Source organism: Pleurodeles waltl, chromosome 3_1, assembly GCF_031143425.1.
Source record: "Pleurodeles waltl isolate 20211129_DDA chromosome 3_1, aPleWal1.hap1.20221129, whole genome shotgun sequence".
Classification (NCBI taxonomy): domain Eukaryota; kingdom Metazoa; phylum Chordata; class Amphibia; order Caudata; family Salamandridae; genus Pleurodeles; species Pleurodeles waltl.
The window spans coordinates 1,263,604,725-1,263,628,474 of NC_090440.1; the positions used below are offsets into that span (position 1 = coordinate 1,263,604,725).

General features: G+C 44.4%; 1 protein-coding gene across 2 annotated transcripts in view; it reads right to left on the reverse strand.

The window, feature by feature from the left end:
• LOC138285083 (contactin-associated protein-like 5) overlaps nucleotides 1-23,750 on the reverse strand; it is a 1,227,365-nt gene that overhangs the window by 51,856 nt on the left and 1,151,759 nt on the right. For both annotated transcript variants that reach the window (XM_069224601.1, XM_069224602.1), the window contains exon 22: nucleotides 7,969-8,187. In XM_069224601.1, the coding sequence (XP_069080702.1) occupies nucleotides 7,969-8,187 (219 nt within the window). The remainder of the gene's footprint in view (nucleotides 1-7,968; nucleotides 8,188-23,750) is intronic.

A 23,750-nucleotide genomic window follows, 5' to 3' on the forward strand; every position in this document is an offset into this window, starting at 1 on the left:
GGTCCTTAAAGTCGATAGCTCCACGGTGTTGTGATCAACAAAACAAACAGTTCAGGTCGACCGCGGTGTTGCGGGCCAGCTACGGTGTCGAGAAGACCCGCAAACAGTACCCTGCATTTGCAGGGCGTTGAGATCCTCACGGTGAGCTCCAGAGAGCGGCAGCGCTGACGTTGCGGTTTCGGTTCCGGAGTCGGTGCAGGAGTCATCGGGCCCTGGAGGTCACAAGTGTTGCGGATCAAACCCCAGGCTGATGAATTCGGGTGTGCCGGCATGGATGGCGTCGGGGCTGCGGTGCGAAGAGGGACGAAACGACGTGCGGTGTCCACAGGTCAAGGTGCAGGCAACGGCTCAGTGATGGCGTCCAGTGGCGTCGGTGAGACCAGGGCTGCAGTGTGAAGCAGGGCAGTGCGATGTGCGGTGTCCACAGGTCACGTGCAGGAAGCAGAGTAGTCGTTGCTGAAGCGCTGTTGTCGGTAGGCCCAAGCCAGCGGTGCGGGACTGGATGGTGCTTTGTGACCCTCAAGAACGGTGTCCACAGGCCACAGTGCAGGCAGGATGCCTGGTGACGACGCAGGAGTCAATGGTGATGGCTTCAATGGACCAGAGCTGCGGGACGGGCGGTGCTTCGTGTACCTCACAGGAGGTGTCCACAGGCGACAGTGCAGGCAGCAGCGCCCGTGTCAGCAGGAGCAATGTCGTTGGGGATGCCCAGGCTGCGGTGTGAGCAGGCAATGCCGGAGTGCAGGGCCCACAGGTTGCGGTGCGAGCAGCGGCTCGGTGAAGTTGTCTGATGAAGGCATCGGGTAGACCAGGGTCGCGGTGCAAAGCAGGGCAATGCGACTCCGTGTGGCATCGGCAGGTCACGGTGCAGGCCAGTGGTGTCCTTGGTGGCGTAGCAGTTGTTTCTCCTCCTGAACAACACACAGCACTCAGTTCCCAGTGCTGCAGGTTGAGGAAACTGAAGGATTTGGTGTCCTTGAGACTTCCAACAGGAGGCAAGCTCTACTCCAAGCCTTTGGGGAATTTTCTCAAGCAGGACACACAGCAAAGTTCACCCTTTGAACTCTTCTCAGGCAGAAGCAGCAACTGCAGACCAGTCCAGCAAACAACACGGCAAAGGGTCAGTACTCCTCTTTCAGCTCTCCAGCTCTTCTCCTGGGCAGAGATTCCTCTTGGTTCCAGAAAGATTCTAAAAGTCTGGTGTTTTGCGTCTTCTTCTTATACCCAGTTCTGCCTTTGAAGTTAGCAAACTTCAAACCAAAGTCTCAAGTGTTTGCAAGATCCTTCCTTGTCCAGACCAGGCCCCAGACGCACACCAGGGGGTCCAAGACTGCATTGTGTGAGGGCAGGCACAGTCCTTTTAGGTGTGAATGACCACTCCTCCCTCCTCTATTGCTCAGATGGCACATCAGGATTTGCAGGCTACAGTCCTACCCCCTTTTGTGTCACTGTCTAGAGAGGTGCAAAACAGCCCAACTGTCAAACTGACCCAGACAGACAATCCACAAACAGGCAGAGTCACAGAACGGTATAAGCAAGAAAATGCCTACTTTCTAAAAGTGGCATTTTCAAACAGACAATTTAAAAAACAACTTCACTAAAAGATGCATTTTTAAATTGTGAGTTCAGAGACCCTAAACTCCAGATTTGTATCTGCTCTCAAAGGGAATCTGCGCTTTACGGATATTTAAAAGCAGCCCCCATGGTAACTTATGAGAGAGATAGTCCTTGCACAGTGAAAACTACCTTAAACATACACTGCACCCTGCCCTTGGGGCTACCTAGGGCCTACCTTAGGGGTGCTTGACATGTAGAAGAAGGGAAGGTTGAGGCCTGGCAAGTGGGTACACTTGCCAAGTCGAATTGGCAGTTTAAAACTGCACACACAGACGCTTCAGTGGCAGGTCTGAGCCATGTAAACAAGGTTACTCCTGTGGGTGGCACAACCAGTGCTGCAGGCCCACTATTAGCATTTGATTTACAGGTCCTGTGTACCTCTAGTGCACTTTACTAGGGATTTATCAGGAAATCAAAACGCCAATCATTGATAAACCAATCAACAGTACACTTTACACAGAGAGCATATGCACTTTAGGACTGGTTAGCAGTGGTAAAGTGCCCAGAGTCCTAAAGCCAACAAAAACAGGTCAGAAAAAATAGGAGGAAGGAGGCAAAAAGACTGGGTATGACCCTGCAGAAAGGGCCATTTCCAACACCAACCATGAATCAACACTAAACACTTTATAAGCTTGTGAGTATATATAACACTATTAAACAATATTCTTCACGTCATCCTTTGTAAACTAGTTATTTAGTGAACAACCATGTTTTAATCATTGTTAATACCATGAATTAAACAATAAATGAGCACAAATTGAACTACTGAATTTGTAAATCAATATCCCTTGCTCTAGATCAAAGTATGTTGTCAAAAAAGAAGGGGAAATGGGCCCTACTGGAAACCATCAGCTCAAAGTAAGCGCTAACAAAGATATGTTTTTTGCTTTCCAGGAGGGCCAACAAAAGTACTATACTGCAGGGGAGACAAGTAATAGTCCACAACAGACACATTCTTAGTATACCCACTTGGGAGCAAATTGACAGCAATTACTCTAAAATGAAAAGGTTTACATATTGAAAAGTCAATGTAATGTCTGCCAAAGATCAGAACTGAACAATTATTTCAATAAGGTCCAGCATGTCTTCTACATTGGAGATTTTGTTTTTGCATCCTGCATCATGCTGTTAAGTCACCTGAAACATTGAACACATCTAAACACATTATAGTGTTTTGATTAACCTTCATTGACTGTAACATGTTATGTTATGTTATATTGATTAGTTTAGTGCACTATTCACCCTAGAGGGTATCCGCGCACGTGTGTAGGTGAGTAGGCCAAAAAGGTGCTCATAAAAAGGACCAGGTCTTCAACTTCTTGCAGAACTCAAAAAGTGAGGAGGAGGCTCTGGTGTGTTGTGGGAAGTTGTTCCATGTCTTGGCTGCAATGTAGTAGAAGAAGCAACATCCAGTTTTCTTTTGTGGAGGTGGTCTATGTGAGACAGTGAGAGTGAAGCACATCGTAGGTGTCTGGTGGGTTGGTTAAAGTGTATGCGACTGTTCAAATATTCTGGTCCTGTGTTGTGTAGAGGTTTTTATGTGTGAGTGAGAAAATTGAATTGGCTGCTCTTGTAAATGGGGAGCCAGTGAAGCTTTTTGAAGTGCTATGTGATGTAGGTGCGGAGGTTTATTATGAGTCTTGCAGCAGTGTTGTGGATTTCCACTGTCCGATGTAATTCAATTTCTGAACGGTAAACTCTAGTGCTACAATTTGAATCTCCTTCTACATATCACAAGTGGCTTTCTGATTTCTGGAGGCCAGAGTCTGTATTATGTATAGGGTTGTAGGAAGGTAACCTCTTTCTAGCCTTGTTACCCCACTTGTAGCCTGTTTGTGAGTATATGTCAGGGTGTTTTTACTGTCTCACTGGGATCCTGCTAGCCAGGGCCCAGTGCTCGTAGTGAAAACCCTATGTTGTCAGTGTGTTTGATATGTGTCACTGGGATCCTGCTAGTCAAGACCCCAGTGCACATAAGGTTGTGGCCTATATGTGTTCCCTGTGTGGTGCCTAACTGTATCACTGAGGCTCTGCTAACCAGGACCTCAGTATTTATGCTCTCTCTTTGCTTTCAAATTTTCATTGCAGGCTAGTGACTAATTTTCCCAATTCTCATTGGCACACTGGAACACCCTTATAATTCCCTTGTATATATTACCTAGGTACCCAGGATATTGGGGTTCCAGGAGATCCCTATGGGCTGCAGCATTTATTTTGCCACCCATAGGGAGCTCAGACAATTCTTACACAGGACTGCCACTGCAGCCTGAGTGAAACAACGTCCACGTTATTTCACAGCCATTTTCACTGCACATAAGTAACTTATAAGTCACCTATATGTCTAACCCTCACTTGGTGAAGGTTAGGTGCCAAGTTACTTAGTGTGTGGGCACCCTGGCACTAGCCACGGTGCACCCACATTGTCCAGGGCAAATTCCCCGGACTTTGTGAGTGCGGGGACACCATTACATGTGTGCACTACATATAGGTCACTACCTATATGTAGAGTCACAATGGTAACTCTGAACATGGCCATGTAACATGTCTAGGATCATGGAATTGTCACCCCAATACCATTCTGGTATTGGGGGGACAATCCCATGCATCCCCGGGTCTCTAGCACAGAACCCGGGTACTGCCAAACTGCCTTTCTGGGGTCTCCACTGCAGCTGCTGCTGCTCCCAACCCCTCAGACAGGTGTCTGCCCCCCTGGAGTCTGGGCAGCCCAGTCCCAGGAAGGTAGAACAAAGGATTTCCTCTGAGAGAGGGTGTTACACCCTCTCCCTTTGGAAATAGGTGTGAAGGGCTGGGGAGGAGTAGTCTCACCCAGCCTCTGGAAATGCTTTGATGGGCACTGATGGTGCCCATCTCTACATAAGCCAGTCTACACCAGTTAAGGGATCCGCCAGCCCTGCTCTGGCGTGAAATTGGACAAAGGAAAGGGGAGTGACCACTCCCCTGACCAGCACCTCCCAGGGGAGGTGCCCAGAGCTCCTCCAGTGTGTCCCAGACCTCTGCCATCTTGGATTCAGAGGTGATGGGGCACAATGGACTGCTCTGAGTGGCCAGTGCCAGCAGGTGATGTCAGAGACCCCTCCTGATAGGTGCTTACCTCTTTCAGTAGCCAAGCCTCCTTTCTTGGTAGCCAAACCTCCTTTTCTGGCTATTTAGGGTCTCTCGTCTGGGCTATTCCTCAGATAACGAATGCAAGAGCTCACCAAAGTTCCTCTGCACTTCCCTCTTTGACTTCTGCCAAGGATGGACCGCTGACTGCTCTAGGATGCCTGCAAAGCCACAACAAAGTAGCAAGATGACTACCAGCAACATTGTAGCGCCTCATCCTGCCAGCTTTCTCGACTGTTTCCTGGTGGTGCATGCTCTGAGGGCTGTCTGCCTTCACCCTGCAATGGAAGCCAAGAAGAAATCTCCTGTGGGTCGACGGAATCATCCCCCTGCCAACACAGGCACCAAACTTCTGCATCACCCGTCCTCTGGGTCCCCTCTCATCCTAATGAACATGGTCCCTGGAACACAGGAGCTGGGTCCAAGTAACTCCCACAGTCCAGTGACCCTTCTGTCCATAAGTTGGTGGAGGTATGTCCTTGCCTCCCCACGCCAGACAGCAAACCTGTGTACTGCGTGATTTGCAGCTGCTCTGGCTTCTGTGTACTTCTCCAAGAATTCCTTTGTGCACAGCCTATCCTGGGTCCCCAGCACTCCGTCCTGCATTGCCCAACACGCTGAGTTGGACTCCGACGTCGTGGGACCCTCCTTTGTGACTCTGAGTGGACTGCTGTCCTCAGATCTTCTAAGTGCCTGCTCCGGTACTTTTGCGGGTGCTGCCTGCTTCTGAGGGGGCTCTCTGAGTTGCTGAGCGCCCCCTCTGTCTCCTCCTCCAAGGGCCGACATCCTGGTTCTTCCTGGTCCTCAGCAGCACCCAAAATCCTCAACCATGACTCTTGCATATAGCAAGGCTTGTTTGCAGTATTTCTGCCGGGAAACACTTCGGCAACCTCCAGCATGCCGTGGGACATCTTTCATCCAAAGGAGAAGTTCCTAGCCCTTTTCGTTGTTGCAGAATCTTCGGCTTCTTCCACCCTGAGGCAGCCCTTTTGCACCTTCATCCGGGGTTTAGTGGGCTCCTGCCCTCCCGCACACTTTCGTGACTCTTGGACTTGGTCCCCTTCCTTTACAGGTCCTCAATTCCAGGAATCTGCCTTGAGTATTTTACTGGTGCTTGTGGTTCTTGCAGAATCCCCTATCATGACTATTCTGTCTTTCTGGGGTAGTTGGGTAACTCTACTCCAACTTTTGATGGTCTTGTGGTGGGGTATTTTGGACACCCTTACTGTTTTCTCACTGACCCAGCAACCCTCTACAACATCCCAAAGGCCTGGGGTCCATTCATGATTCGCATTCCACTTTTGGAGTATATCGTTTGTGTTGCCCGTAGGCCTATGTCTACCTATTGCATCCTATTGTGATTCTACTTTGTTTGCACTACTTTTCTTACTGTTACTTACCTGTTTTGGGTTAGTGTACATATAATTTGTGTATATTACTTACCTTCTAAGTGAGGGTATTCTCTGAGATACTTTTGGCATATTGTCACTAAAATAAAGCACCTTTATTTTTAGTAACTGTGAGTGTTGTGTTTTCTTATGGTATTGTGCTATATGATATAAGTGGTATAGTAGGAGCTTTGCATGTCTCCTAGTTCAGCCTAAGCTGCTTCGCCATTGCTACCTTCTATCAGCCTGAGCTGCTAGAAACACCTCTATTCTACTAATAAGGGATAACTGGACCTGGCACAAGGTGTAAGTACCACAAGGTACCCACTATAAGCCAGGCCAGCCTCCTACAAGGGCGCATTGTCCTACCTAACGCCATAGTACAACCTTAACTGGGTGACAGCCAGGGCAATATTATATTGCAGGTGCAAAGGGAAATTATTTACTCATTTGCGTTAGGCCATGCATATGAGGGAAAGCCCCTTTGTCATCATGCCAACACACATGTAGGACCAGTATGATCTGTATTACAGAATTTGTCCTTTGTCCAGAGTGGCATGCCGGGGGAAAAATGATACAATTTAGTGCATCTCAATGCGATCACTAGTGGCTGAGATTAATTCAGGCATTCTATCCACCACTCTGTTATGTGTTGCTGTATTAAAGGAGGGACTGCACAGTTCTCTTCTCAAATACCAAAAATGCGTCAGTGGTACAGAAAGTGGGTGCACAAACATGCCGTTCCCTCAGAGCAGTTAGTGCAAAGATATCCTTTGACTCAATTTTTCAAAATCTCATATCGTAGATTTTTCTAATAAAGGATGTCCTGCTACTATCCACGTCTTTTGAATTCACATCCTCTCTGCATCAAAACACGTTAAAAAACTCTGCTTTTTGTCAGGCTCTCAATTCCCATGTGTCCCTTAGATGAGCCCTCTGTGACCTTTTCTATTCTTAAGACTTGTGATGGGCCAGCTTCTTTAGTTAGACGTTGCAAATACCATTCAGGCTATTCTAGCTTCCTGTACTCTGTTCCTTTCAAAGGTGTACATTATACCAAAACTCGATTTTTTATTGTCACACATAAGTGTGTTTACATCATTCTTTTACTGGTTCTCTTACAATAAGCTTCCTAAAAAAAGCTGTATTTTTTAAGATAGACTGCACCACCTACAAGACACTTGTCTTTGGGTAGCGAAATACGTTTGTGTGTGTGTGTGTGGGTGTGTGTATATATATTCATACATTCTTATTTATATATATATATATCAGATATGTTGCAAGAGTGCAATGGAGATAGGCTGACCTTAGGTCAGGATGACAGGACACCGTTCATTTGTTTTTTAACGGTTTCAGCATTCCAAACTTCACAAGCATTTACAAACTCAGCAAGATCTTGAAATGGTCCCTCCGTTCACGTTCCTCTCTCATTTAGTGGCGTACACATGCATGTGTCTTAGTCGCCCATCATTTATTCGACTCTGCTGTGAGTTTGTTATTGTATAAAACCTTTACTGCCTTTAAAAAACCCATGTTTGTATTTCATGAATTCCGACCTGCTTAATATTACTTGACATTTTTTTAACGTCAGTATACAATGTATTAATTTCAGGTGTGTAAATACCAGCCTTTCAACGTGATCCATGTCACACTGGATTTCAATTTGCAAAATGATCTACGCCATTCCACATCCGAACGGCACAGATTTCTTGGGTGTGCGAGAGAAATGGCACCGAGTCATCACATTAAGAGAAAGACACAGAACATGGAAACTGGCGTGCTCCATTCAATACATACCATATAATATTATTGCTTAAAACATCCAATCTATTTTACTTACCTTGTGATGAATAGGTGATGTTAGCTATCTCAAAACTCATTTCAGCGATGGATCCACAGCTAGCTTTAGAGAGGGTTCCTTTCACCGTTACTGGAGTGATGCCAGGGTGCCTTAAGGCTGCTTTCAGAGGAGTGTGTTGGTTGTACAGGACAGATGACAGGCATCCCACAAAGCCAAATCTATTTGCTTTCAAGACTTCAGAATCCAATCCTGTGCTATCTGTTAAATAAAATGAATACCTCACTTTGAGCTGAAGATGACCAAAACATTTTTAAAAGGTAAACATCAAAGCCAGTTAGTTATATATATATGTTTTAATTCTCATAGTTTACTGATGACAGTGCCTTCAGCTGTTCTTCTGCAAGGTATTTTTAGGGTTATTCTTCAACCAGTCCTTCAACCTCTATCACACACTTAAGTCACACTGACTTGAGATCCTCCCCTTCCCATATGTTAATGGTATATGACTTTGATCCTGATTTAGAGTTTAGAAGATGATGGAACCAGCCAAAAATAGGCAACTGTCCTGTCGCTCTTATTTAGAGTGCATATATTGCTATATATTCTTGAAAGGGCAAATATGACACCTGCATATATATGGTAGATGTCTTGCAGCCTTCAAACATTAATCCACAGACTTTCTATTGCCTCCTACAGTGGTCTATTGTTTTTTGCTGGGATTTCACCTTTAAACAGAAGTACATGTAGAGATTGTGCATTTGTTACCGCAGAAAAAAAACTCCTTTTACCATAACAACAATGCATTTTCCTATATGCAAGATATTTATCTTATGCACAAGTAATCAGACATAGTTTTATGGAGCTGGATAGACAGAATATAAGATACATCCAAAACATTGTCCATTATCATATATGAATTTGCAAGCAATTTCTGTAATATTTTTTTCTCGCGTTCCCTAAATTTAGTTTGAGGCAATGGATATTTTCAGTCTGCATACAGTGATGTCCCATAGAAGCCTGAGTTATAAAAAAATGCAACAAAGCAAACCTGTTTTCATTGCGTGTTACTCAACTGGTATTGAATATAGAAACAGCAAACACCCAGCCCTGAAATTTCTCCCCGCCAGGAATTTTGATTGTAGCTCCTCTCAGCAACTTTTTTGTGGGTTCATGTTATGTTTTCCAAATTCCTTTCAAAATTGAGTTCACAATTGATTTTCTCCACTGCCGTGTGTTACTCTAGATTTATCAAGCTTTGTAGGGTCATGCAAAGGGGCCATTCCTGGCTTGACAAATCACACTTAGGTTTTGTGTCGCCCTTGCGCCTCTTTGCATGGTGCAAGAGTGATGCAAAGCCTTGATAAATAAGGGCCTAAATTCATGGAGATGATAATCATGCCAAAGTAATTTGCGTGGAACTAATTCATTTTAACGTTTGTGCTTTTCAAGGTCAGTGTTTTGAAAACATGTTGATATTTTTGTAAAATGCAATAAATATATTTATATTTTTTAATAATTCTATACTTGAAGAATGGTTGTGTTTTCTGTGATTTAGACTCGATTTCTGAGTTAAATTCACACTTTTGAGAAACTAGTTAGTTAATCTGTGATAAAATGTATATTCTGCTGATAGAGGGAATAAGTGCACATGGACAGTACCCAAATTAGATAATTCAAAACTTAGGCCCATATTTATCAAAGTTTTGCTTCTCCCTTGTACTACGCAAGGGAACACAAGTGCAATAGAACACCTAAGTGATATTTATTCAACCATGCGAGGTCCCCTTGCATGGCCTGCATGGCACAATAAATCTAGAGTAATGCAAGGCATGCAAATCGCTGCCTTGCATTACGCTGCAGCAGGGATGCATTCCATGGGTGGAGCATGGGTGTTCCCACGTATCCACGTATTAGCTGTATTCCTATAGTCTGTGTTCTGCAGCACACATAGAAACACGAAAATGCCTTTCAGTATTGTTTTTTTGTCCAGGAAGGTTTCCCTTCCTGTACAAAAACAATTCTGCCTACAACGCAGGCACCCTGGCGCTAGGTTGCCGAAAAACGCCAATGTAGGGAATGGAGAGGAATGAGCCATATAATGTTAAAAACTGCCATTCCTGCCCTTTCCCTTTCATTCAGAGCAATGCAGTAAGGTGGTCTGGTGTGTTGCACTGCGTGAAGGATTGATAAATCTGCCCCAAAGTCTCTGAAGAGAAAATTCCTGGCTATGAACAGAAAAAGTGCATGCACATGCTTATCTGCCTGCACACTATTTCCAAACTGACACATGCTTTGAGTGTACTCTATCAACGTTACTTAGACACTGACAATAGTGGAAAGAGGTCCCAAACATCACTTGCATTATTTTTGTATGGCAATGGGACTTTGAACACAGTCTGTGCTAAATATGATTTTTAAATCATTTTACTATGGGCTTAACATCTTACTGTTAATGTGAGCACAGAACACAGAGGAAGTGATAGTATGGGAAAGACAGATTAATGCTAGTATTGTTTGCAGACATTCTTACCCAATACTTGCCCAGATGAGTAAATCTAGGGGAATACCTCGTGCATAGGTAATTTGCATGGTATAAATTTTGCTCTCACCATTTGCAATGCATCTAAATGTATCTCTAGTTGTCAATCAGCTACTCTACTGCCTAATAGACAAAAGTGCTGCCTGTGCACCTACAAATTGAATAAAAACATAAATAGTGTGTGACTTAAAATTGATCTTAGTTTTACATATGGAGACATGTATTGAAGGGCATGCGCAGGTGCTGTCCTTCCCTCATAGCTTTCCATCAAGTGAAAAATGACATCTAATTTCTCCAAAATTAAATCTTATTTTCAGGCATAAATATCAATCATTTTAGGGCAGGCAGGACGTACACCTCTCTCAATGTATTTCATGCATGTTCTTGTGTGTATTTACTAATATTTCCTTTGTAACTCCCAAAAAGGCATACCTGAGTGAATGTGCCCTTAATTTGCATATACTTTAAATAACCACTCCCCTGACTCAGCTTTCAGGATGGCTCCAAGTAACACCCAAACGAAAACTTAATGCTTCCTAAGTTACAAGCAGGTGCACACCCTATGAGGACCAATGTACAGAGATCAAATTCACAAAAAAGCAGTCAGAAATTCCACACTATTTTACTATATGTGAGACACGATTTGTGACCTCCTTTGATTGATTACAATCACAAGGATGGGGGTCTGCAAGAAACTTGGACTGTTTCAAAATTAGCTTTCCCATTTTGGAAAACGTCAGGAAGAGCAGGCAGTGGTCTCCTTCACACAGTGTACCCTCGAAGCTGCCACCTTAATTCCCAAAGCTGAAGGAGTCTGAAATGGACCCTTCCCTCTTTGATAACCAGTTGCCACCCCGACTTGGGAGTAAGTAACATATTAATGGTTTGTGACCGAAACTCTGGAAACAATTGATACATAGAATACTGATTAGTAATGTGGAAGGGACAGCCTAAACACACTCCTTCCGAATTGCGATTCAGTATTCTTTTCGAAACCCATTTAGCAATTTGTAAAAAGCCTTCTAAATCGATTTATGAGGATAGTTTACATAGAAAGATACTGTTTTAGTGTTCACAAACTGTTTAATTTACTTAATTGAAGGGTTTGGGAATGCTAAAACCCTGAATACGTGTGACCTATGAACAGAGTTCTAATGAAATCACAGTGTATAACATGCACAAAAAGCACATACACTGCTCAGTCAGGACTTCAATCAGAGAAACTAATGCAAAGTACAGCGTATGTTTATAATATCAGCTAATTGTTTTATTTACACACGTTAGTTCTAAAACTTTCAGACTTACTAATTCGTAATTGTTTATCTAACCCTTCCTACACTTAACCAGGAGTATAGAAAACACATCAAGGGATTTGAAGTAAAGCATGTTTGGAATTTTCTTGGATCATTTCATTCTCACTTAAGATTAGTTTTCCTATCATGTTTCCCTTTTCTTTTATGTACATAGATTTTAGGATCACGTACAACACAGATAGTTACAAAGATTTTCTCGGGGGTCAAATGTTTGGTCTATGATGTGATTGAGGGCCACATTGATGTCAAGAGGGTGGGCGTCATGGTGGGGGTGTTGGTTCAAGGGTGTGTTGGAGGTAAGGTGGATTTAGAAGTGAAGCTAGTGGCTGAATTGCATAATGTGAAACGAGAAAACCTAGGATTAATCCTGGCTTCCCCACTTTATCAAATTAAGTGATCCTAGGCAATCGTTTTATTCCACTTTTCCTCCAATATGACAAATAGGAGGACTTGAAATACAGGACTTTAGGATGCACACGGTACTAAAATCTCTTCGTTTGATTTAACAAACTATAATGTTGTTCATGAATAATATGAACCCAGGCCACCGAAATGGTCACATAGTAACTAACTTGACTCTTACTTCACTATTGGGATTTTTGCCAGAGTGGGGGAGGAATGTTTCCAAATCCATGTTTACAAAATCACTTTAAAAACAAAAACACACCACAAATCTCTATGCACTGATATAACCTTTACTAAGGTGAAACGGTTCTTCATTTTCTTAACTTTATCTAACCCAAAAATTAAAACGAATTTGTTTAGTTACAAGTTACAACCTGAACATTCTACGAGTAGTGTGATAAACACCTACACAAGTATTTGTGAATTACCATTAAACTGTGCTTCAGTGGGTAACTGACAGATACTCCATTTGCCTCTCACAAACCTCAGAGAACATCCAACAATGCAGCTGACGCTCAGAACCCCGACACTGTAGTCTACTCTTCAGTGGGAAGGTTACTCAGTTGTATTGTGTATGTATTTACAAATGTTTACCACTGTGTGGTTTCATGAAAGGGGCATATTTCCTAATTGCACCTCACAAGTATATCACTTCTTTGCAACCAATTCTTGATATGTTGTCAACACCTGAAGGGAACTGGTAACTGATTTCTGAAGGGAAACCTGTCACTTAGGACAACTTCTCCTTTGTGAATCCTGTCTAGTGAAACCATGAAGGGGTTGTTGGGGTATAAGCTGGAACCTCTCTTTGCTCCTTCATAGTATTCCCAAGTGGTAAACATGTTTTAAAGAACACTGACTGCTGTAAAAAAAAAAAAAAAACACTTTCCATTTTGGGAGTGCAAACACATGGATAGTGGTTTGCTGACTTGCCTAACTAACAGTCATAAGGCAGGTGTACTAATACACCAGTGCCTGGAGATGTTGCGACTCAACCTGTTTGTAGAGATCAGCGTGTAAAAATGGTTAACATGAATCACAAAGGTAACAAATTATCATTCATCTGTATTGACTACAGGTTTAATACAAATGTATCTGTTTTTGCAAAAGAGAGAGTGGATCTTGATGAATGGGAGGATAACTGTGAGTACAGTAAAAAATGTAAAGCGTTTCTGAGGCATGCAGATCATTGGATTAGATCATGATAATCTGTACTTGCGGTCGCAAAATTATTAGACATTTTACCTAGATTTTAATATTTCATATGTATTCATAACTGAGGGCCTGGTCTACTGTTTGACGGACAATTGACAGATATCATATCCCTGTATTATGATTTCCATAGGATATTAATGTATCGTAATCCTGAGGACGGGATAACTGTCACATTTGTGACGGAGTTACTCTGTCTGCAAAACTCAAAATCAGGCCCTACATTAATAATAATGAAAATGACAACATCAGTACAACACAGCGAATAAAAAATAAAAAATGCAAAAAACGCAAAGGAAATAATATCAAATAATAATATTTAAAGAACATTAATTACCAAATATAAAGTTCATATTAATAAATCAACACTTTTGTGTAAAATTATTATATATACAGATGTATCACACATAAGTATCATCAATACCTAAAGTAACAAAAATACCACAGTAATACAAGCATACAAATATTTAAAAAATATATAAAAACTGTACTAACATACTGTGATTATTACCAATATACTGATAACAATATTAATAATACCAACAACATAATAATAATAGTAATAATAATACTAATAATAATAATAATTCCTCCTAAGGAATGGTAAGATTCCACCATCAAACAATAAACATTAGAACACTGCAAACCTAAAGCCTCTTCAGAAACTAAACTACACTATTTGTATTGCCTACAATTGCTCAAGACTTTTTAAATGCATCATCTATTTCATTCTTAACCTGGTCAACTATTTTATTGATGACAACCCAAAGAGATCATTATTGACTGCTCACTGTGTAACATGGCCATATTTCACTTGTAACAGTTTTTGACAAAGTTAGTTACTTCATTCAATATTGTCATTCCTGCACATCTAAAATAATGTTAGCATCAGGTCTACAGAATAAACATGCACAGCTAGATAAATACATTTAATATGTTGCATAGGAAAAATGGGAAAACATTGTTGCTTAATACCTTCAGATTTTCCCAGTCTTCAACTTACTTATGAGAACATTCTTCAGACAGGACTGTCATGCGGTCAGGATATTAAAAGTGGTAGAAACAGAATGATGCATACCATTGTGTGTTGTATGCATTCAGAACTAATCTGAAAAGCATCATTTTGATTAAATACCTCTGTTAGCCAAATACATTTGAAATATTCTGATGTCATTTTCTGTCACATTTTTGGTAAGAATCATTTAGCCGAATGAGGTTTTAGCTCTGTCACATAAGTATCCCTTGGTACTTTGGAAAATACTTGAAAGGAATTGTCACATGGATTTTGATTTCAGTCTGCTTTCTTGTGTCCAACATAGATGAAAATATAGATTGGCACATGGGTAGGAGATGTAAATTGGGCTAGCTGGGGTACTCACACAGAAGAACCATTTTAGCAGGCTTGCTAGATCGACTTTTTGATTTAAAAAATCAGGTTCCATGCCTAAAGGTAAGCCCATGAAATGTCAATTTTCTCAGTGAGATACTTTGGAGGTCTAAATAGACAATTCACATAATTTTACAATAAATACAGATTGAAATGCAGATCTATTTCAATGTGGTCAAAATTGGTAAGATATAAAACTTTCTCAAACAAGTGGTCACACTGGGAGCTATGTGTTGGGCTGCTTTGAGATGGGCTAGATTGGAAATTCCTATCAGAAATTAGTTTCTGTAATCCAATAGTATTAAGGATTGAATAAACTAATTGAAAATATAATTGGGAATAAATGGCTTAATACCTCATTAAGAGCCTGCACTGATCTTGTGCATGCACCTTGACTAAGTATTTAATGTGAGATTGGAGGTTGAAATTTTTGTTCAAAAAGATCCCTAAATATCTGATAATAGCATGAATGCAGTTTAACATGATAAGATAGCGAGACAGGGACGAAATATGCATAGTTTCCCTCGTGTAAAGTAGGCAAAATGCCAAAAGATTATGCATTGTTACAGAAAATGTCACCTTCAGTATTTAGCACTTTTTTATGGTGCAAAAATGTGTCCAAGTGTATATCTTTGGAAGCTGGCACACATTTTACCTTACAAAATAGTGTAAAATTGTGCATGACATAAAAAATACCTTTTTCGGTTCATGTGTGTTCTTCCCAGGCTCCCACGATTGGACTTGTACCCAAACTAAATTGTGATAGGTGGCATAATGGTATAACTTGAAAATGTTTGCACAAGAATCATAATGTGGAGAGGTGGATCCAAGATGCACCGGAGTTGGACGCTCTTTGAATGAGCTCCGTTCCGGCCTCAGTGAAATCCTGCTGTGATATCCTTAGGCCTCCCACTTCGGGCCTTGGGACCGAAGGGAGAGACTGGTGAGCCACCACTGAAGCAGCGTGGGCAGAGGTGGGCAGTGCTGCACTGTGGGGCTGGGCCGGACCTGACTGGCCTTCCCACTCCGGATGGCCTGCATGGCGCCTCTGACACTGGGCCGATTCAGTGGAGGCGCACAGAGGGCCAGGTGATGGAAGAAGGGTCTCCCGTGGCACAGGTGACTGCACGACCCCACACATCAGGTACGAGCTGGCAGGCAAAGCTGTGAATCATAAGAGGATACCTGGAGGAACCTAAATGAGGACTTACCTGGTGGCATGAGGTCCATGAGGGCAGCGCGCCAGGTGGAAGAAAAGGAGTGCGGTAGGTGTGGCTGGAGATTGCACTGTGTGTTTTTTTTTTCGACAGGCCACATTCAATGCGAGTCTCCCTCCAGGGGCAAGAAGCAAAGTGTGGGACGGTGACTCTGTGTGGGGCTTAGCAGCCTGAAACACTGATGGCAGTGCCTAAGACTGAGTAAAGTGGGGAGCCCCCCCTGCTCATCCCTGAGCTCTCCCCCTTCCCTGGGGTCCCTGATAATCCTCAACAAATTGACGCTTGTGTAGACGTGGCTCTACTTGGCTGGACCTCGTCTGGGGAGGTATCCAATACTGCACATTGAAGGAGTGCGATAGGTGTGGCTGGTGGTGCTCCAAGTTTGCCAGTGAGATCATGCCAAGGGGGCTTCTGGACAGGTTGCAGTTGATGCAAGTCTCCCCTCCCAGTGGCAAAGAGCTAACTAGGTGATGGTGACTCCCTGAGGAGCCTAGCAGCCTGTAACACAGATGGTAATGCCCAAATGAAGTAACGTGGGGAGCCCCCTTGTTCATCCATGAGCTTTCTCCCCCTCCTTGGAGACCCTGATAATCCTTGACAAGGTGAAGCCTGGGTGGATGCGGCCCTACTTGGCTGGACCTGTTCTGGGGAGATATCTGAGACCGCGCATTGATCACTGGGTCTCCAGTGTGGCCTGGTGTCTCGAGGCACGGGCCACTGCAGGGGTCCTGGGTGCCACTGGCAAGCTACCCAGACTGGAGACTGATACTCCCCCCCCTTTTCTGTGTATTAGCAGCACTCTCCATCGCTACAGCGGCTGGAATTTACAGCTTGAGAAGAAATCATCACAGGATGACTCCCAGTGTCTCTGAAGGAGGTTGAGCACAATATACATGGCAGAATCATGAGAGATAAGGAACCCCAGCTGTCCGACAGGGATGTATGGACCGTTATAGGAGGGTGGTGACCGCACCGCCGCCAGCCCGGACCCCCCAGTGATGCCTCTTAATGCTCCCCTTCTGTCAGCAATCCAGTCCTCTAGAGATGCCCTGGAGGGGCGTGTGGGAGAGGTGCAATCAGATTTTTCCCTCCTGCATCAAGACCTCCAGAATGTGGCAGAACGGGTCATATCAGAAGAGACACAGATATCGGACCTCGAGGACACTGTCTGAGACATACGCAAGGAAATGGAGACTATGGTCCTTAAAAAGGATATCATATGGTGTCTGACAGATGCAGAAAACTGGGCCCGCTGAAATAATTTTAGATGTGTGGGCTTTCCGAAAGGAGTTGAAGGTGCAAACGTAGGCCGGTTCCTAGATGCATGGCTACGTTGAGTTCTTCCAGCTGAGAAGTTCTCGACCTGTTTTGTGATTCAACATGCCCATTGTGCTCTGGGGGGCAGATCCCTCCCCCCAAGGGGTTACCCCTAGACCAATGACTGCCCGCTTTCTAAACTTTGAGGTCCGGGATATGATCATAACAGCAGTTTGCAAACTGGTGGAAGTTTGGCATAAAACTCTAAAATTCTTATTTTTCTTGACTATACCCGAGAGGTTCAGAGGCAGTGTCGCACGTTAGAGTCTGTAAAAGGCTGAACTCCGCAGGATTCAACTACGATATATGCTCCTTTTCCCAGCCAAATTAAAGGTCCTATTCCAAGGGAAAACAACCTTCTTCCAAACCCCGAAGGAAGCCTGGGAGTGGCTGGAGGAGCGCCCCCAGCTTTCCGGGAAAGGGAGTCAAGCGGCTGACTGTAGGCCCAAGGACAGAGGCAGAGTGGGATCAAAGAACTGGTCGCACCCCAGGCAAAGGGGCCGGAGAATACAAAGAAGGGATGGAGACATGCCGTGGCAACTGATGCGAGCAACAAAGGGAGAGGCAGATTCATCCAATTCAGGAAGGAAGACGGAACACGATTACCCGAAAGAGGGGCAGAAGGGAGGACTCTGCTACGGGCATGAGGATGGCTGGCTCGGGTGCAGACATCGGGACAGAATCTGGGCCTCCTCATCCATTGGTGGCAGCCATCAATTCCCTAGAAACTGAAGAAGTGGCCCCGGAGGCCAGTGGAGGTGATGAGACTGTGGAAGCAGCATTGTGATAAGGGGTCGAAGGACTGTGGACTGGCTCCACCTGCTCACCCGCATGAGGAGGACCAGGAGTTGGGATTGGAGTGTTCTCCATACATAAAGTAACTTTTCCCGTTTTGAGGGTTGACTCAGGGAACCTTGCTCTCTTCAGGGGTATCCTTGATCTAGTTTTGAAGCTTTGAATTGAAGGGATAGGGAGGGGATGTGTGGGCTACAGACCTCTCGACTCCTGCTGCGACGATGTATGGGGTTTAGTACTTGCAGGGGCCTGTGGGAGGTGGGTGGGACTGACATCCGTTTTGAGGGGGCTTATTCTCTACTTGTTTCTGGTTAGCATAAATAAGCCAAGGAAACATGCACCTAATAGGTCTCCCCTAATGAAGTATCGGACTCTGTGTGTCCCAGTCACGTTCTTAGGTGTCTCAGGTGGGGGGTGCGCCTTTGCTTACTACACTTTTCCTTTGATCAAAAATGACTTCCACAGGTGAATCAGGCCTCTCTTGGTGGACCCACGGGGCATCTCTGTCTTATCCTGGAATGTGAATAGACTGGAGGATAAGGTTAAGCATGGTTTGGTGTCCCAACATATAAAGAGGCTGCACCCGGATATTGTACTTTTGCAGGAAACGCATCTTAAGGGCATTACGTGTAAATTCCTGGCCAGAGGGCCCTATGTTTCGCTGTCACATGCGGACTTTACTTCCGGTTCTAGAGGGGTGGTGATTCTGATCCACAAGTCCCCTCCCTTCCACCTCACAAGGCAGTCGACAGACCCAGCAGGTATATACATGGGGGAGCACAGATTTTGGGGCAGACAGGAAGTACTGTTTTTTAGTGCTTGTGCCTTTCTGGAGAAACTAGCAGAGATTTTACTGGAGGCGGTCTCCCCACTCCAAGTGCTAGGTGGCGATTTTAAGGATATGATGGCAATGGATGTGGACCGGTCTGGGGCATCTGCAGGGTCTGGCCCTCCTACTCCATTGAATCGCTAAACTGCAGCTCTGGGATTGTCAGACCTGTGGCAGCGTGCCCAGCTCACTGACAGGAAATACTCCTATTTTTCTGGAATGGATTATATTTGCACCCCAGCAGGGGAGGTGGAGACTATCCACCAGATGGATTCCCTGGCATGTCTGACCACTTTACTCTGATGGTGCGGTATGTGAGTCTAGGAGTGGGAACACGTAGAAGGAGGTTGGGGGCCTGGGACCTACAGGATCGAGAGGTGGCTCATCGGTTTTGAGTAGACACCGAGTTATATTTCTGACAAAATTTGGTGTTGATCGAGTCTACAGAAGTGCTCTGGGAAGCATATAAGACAGTGATCTGGGAGAGCGCCCAGAATTTAGTGGCAAGGAAGATGTCAGAAACTTTGAGAAAGTATAAGCAACAGATTTTGGTGCTTGGGGAGGCTTTAGGATGGGTACTGGCCCTTCCTGCCTTCCGCTAACTGGAGCTAGTGAGGGCTGAGTAGAGGGAAGCGGCGGGGAGGGAGATTAAAATTCAGCTGGGCACCACCCAACAGGCTATATGAAAATGGAGATAAAGCAGGGAAACTTCTGGCTTGGCTGGGAAGGAAGGAAATGGAAGTGAGGGTGAATGATGACATAGTGACCCCAGAGGGAGATGGGGTGCCCTCAAATAAAAAAATTGCAGAGGCCTTTGCCGATTAGTATCGTGATTTGTACAAGGCACACCTGCTGCAGGATGCCCACCAGATTAGAGAATACTTACAGGGCATAGTCATCCCAGTGTTGGACACTGTGGCTTGTTTTTTTTTAGAAGGAGACATCACCTGGGTAGAGATCAAAACAGCTACGACAAGGCTGCGCTCTGGGAAATTCCCAGGCCCTAATGGGTTCCCAGCAGAGCTATTTAAAAGATTTTGAGATATTTTAGCCCTCCATCACCTTATTAAGTTCCTGGAGGCGAGAAGCCAAGGAGGCCTTCCCCCGGACTTGAGGTGGGCCAAGATAGTATAATTCACAAAGACGGAAGGCCTAAAATGTCTTGTGCATCCTATAGACCATTTTCCCTCCTCAATGTAGAGGTGAAAGTTTTAGCCACAGTTTTAGTGACACGCTTCCATGGTGTTATCACTACCCTAGTCCACAGGGATCAATCTGGCTTCGTGCCGGGTCTATCCACAAGATACAATCTGAGGCACACACATATTTGAATACATACTATCCTGTAACGCCCTGATCCACACATATTTTTGGCCCTTGATGCTGAGAAGCATTTGATGCGGTGCACTGGCCATTTCTGGAAGGTACATTGGAGAGATTTGGATTCAGCCCCAGATACAGGGAGTGGGTGAGACTGCTCAACTGTAACCCACTGGCGGCGGTTAGGGTGAATGGGACCCTTTCATCTGAGTTTCCCATTGCAAGGGGTACCAGGTAGGGATGTCCCCTGGCCCCTTTGTTGTTTGCCATCACAACAGAATCACTGGTGTGCATGACCCATGTTTATCCTGAGTTGCATGGTTGGTGGGGGCAGGGTGGGTGAGTCAAGTCGTAAAGCAAACGTTAGCGCGGCGGAAATGACTGTGGGTCGATTTACGACCCCGCACACCAGATATGCGGCGTTTTTTGATGCAATAGCGTCAAAATTCCTCTCAAACATAGCCATTTCAGCAGAGGAGAGCCAAAATGGATCCCAGGTGCCTGTACAGACCCCAGGTAGACGACAACAGACCGGGAACCAGTCAGGAGGACCCACACAAGACCCAGAACAGTTTTAAGAAGAAAAGAAAGTGTTGCTTCGGTGCAGAGGAACAGGAAATTCTTGTTTAAAAGGTGACGGACCACCAGCACCAACTATTTGTCACCCTCAAAGTTGCCAATCAATAGGAGAGAGGCAATCTGGCAACAAATTGTTGACAAGATTAACAGTGTGGCAGAAGTACGCAGAACAGTCAATGAACAGGAAACAAGATCACAATGTGAAATCATCACAAGGCAGGCATGTCACATCACCAATGCCACAACACAGACACACTAATTGTACCCTATTTCATTGTAGAGGATGATGGATCTCCTGCGGATATGCCTGTCCAGGACTACGCTGATGACAAGGGATGGGACATGATTTTAATATTCAGAGACAATTTTACTACAATTAAAAAGCAGATGATGCTATACAATGTATTTCGGTATGCATTGAGGAAGCACATGAGAAAATACCCTCTGAAGAATGAGAGGTTTGGTAACGCAAGTGTGCTACATATGTAGCCACAAGGAACCTTTAGGGTAACGCACAGACAGGTGCCAGTCAGGCTGACAGGATGCAGAGTCAATCTGGATCCATCAGTTTCACAAGGTACATAATCAGTGGTCTGACTAAGACTGGTCGGAGGAAGAACAAGAGAGTTGACATGGAAAACTGTGTATGTCCTGTGTTTTTGAAGGTGACACATAAACCCAAGGGCTGTGTTATATGGCTTAATTACTAGCAATGCATAACAGTGTATTTGACAAAATTGAAACTTCTATGCTGTTCCAGGCATCAACAGGGGCAGTGCATGTTCAAATGGATGGTGTGCATGGAGGTGATCACAGGTGTGTGCTCCATCAGTTTCTCACAAGTCCTGTATGTGAGATTCGAATTCAAATGGCCAACAGTACCTTTCCCATGGGAAGCAATCTACAGGTGATAACAGGGCTTAGAAACTACAAGCCAGTGTATTAATTGACCTGACGTCCATGCAGTCAGATGTACTATGACAATGGCATAACATAGGAAAGGGTGTAGCACACAGGATTAGTATTGTTAGTCTGTGTGTGTAGAGTAGGGAATATCGGGGTACACATATTACCATTCCAGGGGCCTCTTAAGACAGGTGGGTTGTGACCAGGAGCATGGGTGTGTCAGGAGTTAGGAAATGGGCTGACACGTACATGGAATGTCATGTGCACAATGCTTGTCATAGGTGTGGCACTTGTGCTGTCTATGTTCTGCTTATATAGAACTCTAGTCACAGATAGTCCTTGCAAAGATCGGTGAAGTTGTACTTACTGCTGTCAAGGGTCTGGTCATACATTCCTGTTACCAATGCAATAGCACATCCACTGCCTCATGTATGAGGCTTGTTTTCCCCTTATTGAGTGATGGTGTCTTAGTTGTGTGCCATATGCTGTGATGAACCATGTTGCCAACATGTATGTGTGAAATAGGTGTGGTCCTCTGCTATTGCCCTTCAAAGGTGAAATGTACAGGATATATGTCATTTACAGTGTGTGTGTATGTGACTGTTGTATGATACGCATCACAATTGCTCAGGAAATTTCTGTGTCCTGATCAGTATATCAGCAATGCTCCATGAGGCTGCACTCTTATTCTAATAGTTAGAGATAAAGGTGAGCAAAAATGATTAGCCAGATCATCTTCTCTTCCTCCTCTTCAGGCATGTGTGGCTCTGGTTCTAAGAGGGGAATGTTCCTTCATATGCAAATGTTGTGCAAGATGGCACATGTTAGAATGATCTTACAGACCATTTCTGGGGAATATAGGAGGCTGCCACCAGTGATGTCGAGGCACCTGAATCTCGACTTGAGGATGCCGAAGGCCCTCTCGACTATGCTGCGTGTCCTCCTATGTGCGTCATTGTAGGCACGCTCTGCTGCAGTGCTTGGGTTGCCAAATGGTGTCATTATCCATGACTGGATGCCATACCCCTGATCAGCTGAAAAAGAAAATGAATGGGATCATGTTGATGTAGCTTGCCCCATTAAAATCACCTTGCATGGCAGTAGTTGTCTTGTGTTGTCTGTGACTCTTGTGTATTATTGTGTTCCTTCCTAGGCTTGTAGGATGTACCATCTGCATTTGGTTGTTTCCTTGGCTGAACAAGTGTTTGGATGCTGACCGGTTGTCAGCAGTATGTTTTTGGATTTGCAGTACAGTGAGCACTCCCTAGCATTGTGACTTGTGATACAGGTGTCCCTGTGTCTTCACTGGGGGTGAGATGATATTTCCATACATAGATTCATTTTGACAGTGTTGTTAACATGTTAGCATCAACGTACCCTGGACATCCCAATCCTTTAGACTTATGCAATGTATTAATTTAAACATCAGTGAGACGCTTACTTTTTGCAAGGTGACAAATAGGCAAACCTCTCCAAACGTTGTGATCATTGACATCTTTACATTAGAGTGTACACTAATTTCAGATGTGTGACAGGTTCAATGCTGACTTATGAAATATGGCTAGCGATGTCACGACTTCAGTGTGTTCATGTCCTCTGAGTAGAGGGAAGCGTCGGGGAGGGAGATTAAAATTCAGCTGCGCACCACCCAACAGGCTATATGAAAATGGAGATAAAGCAGGGAAACTTCTGGCTTGGCTGGGAAGGAAGGAAATGGAAGTGAGGGTGAATGATGACATAGTGACCCCAGAGGGAGATGGGGTGCCCTCAAATAAAAAAATAGCAGAGGCCTTTGCCGATTAGTATCATGATTCGTACAAGGCACACCTGCTGCAGGATGCCCACCAGATTAGAGAATACTTACAGGGCATAGTCATCCCAGTGTTGGACACGGAGGCTTGGGTGGTTTTAGAAGGAGACATCACCTGGGAAGAGATCAAAACAGCTACGACAAGGCTGCGCTCTGGGAAATTCCCAGGCCCTAATGGGTTCCCAGCAGAGC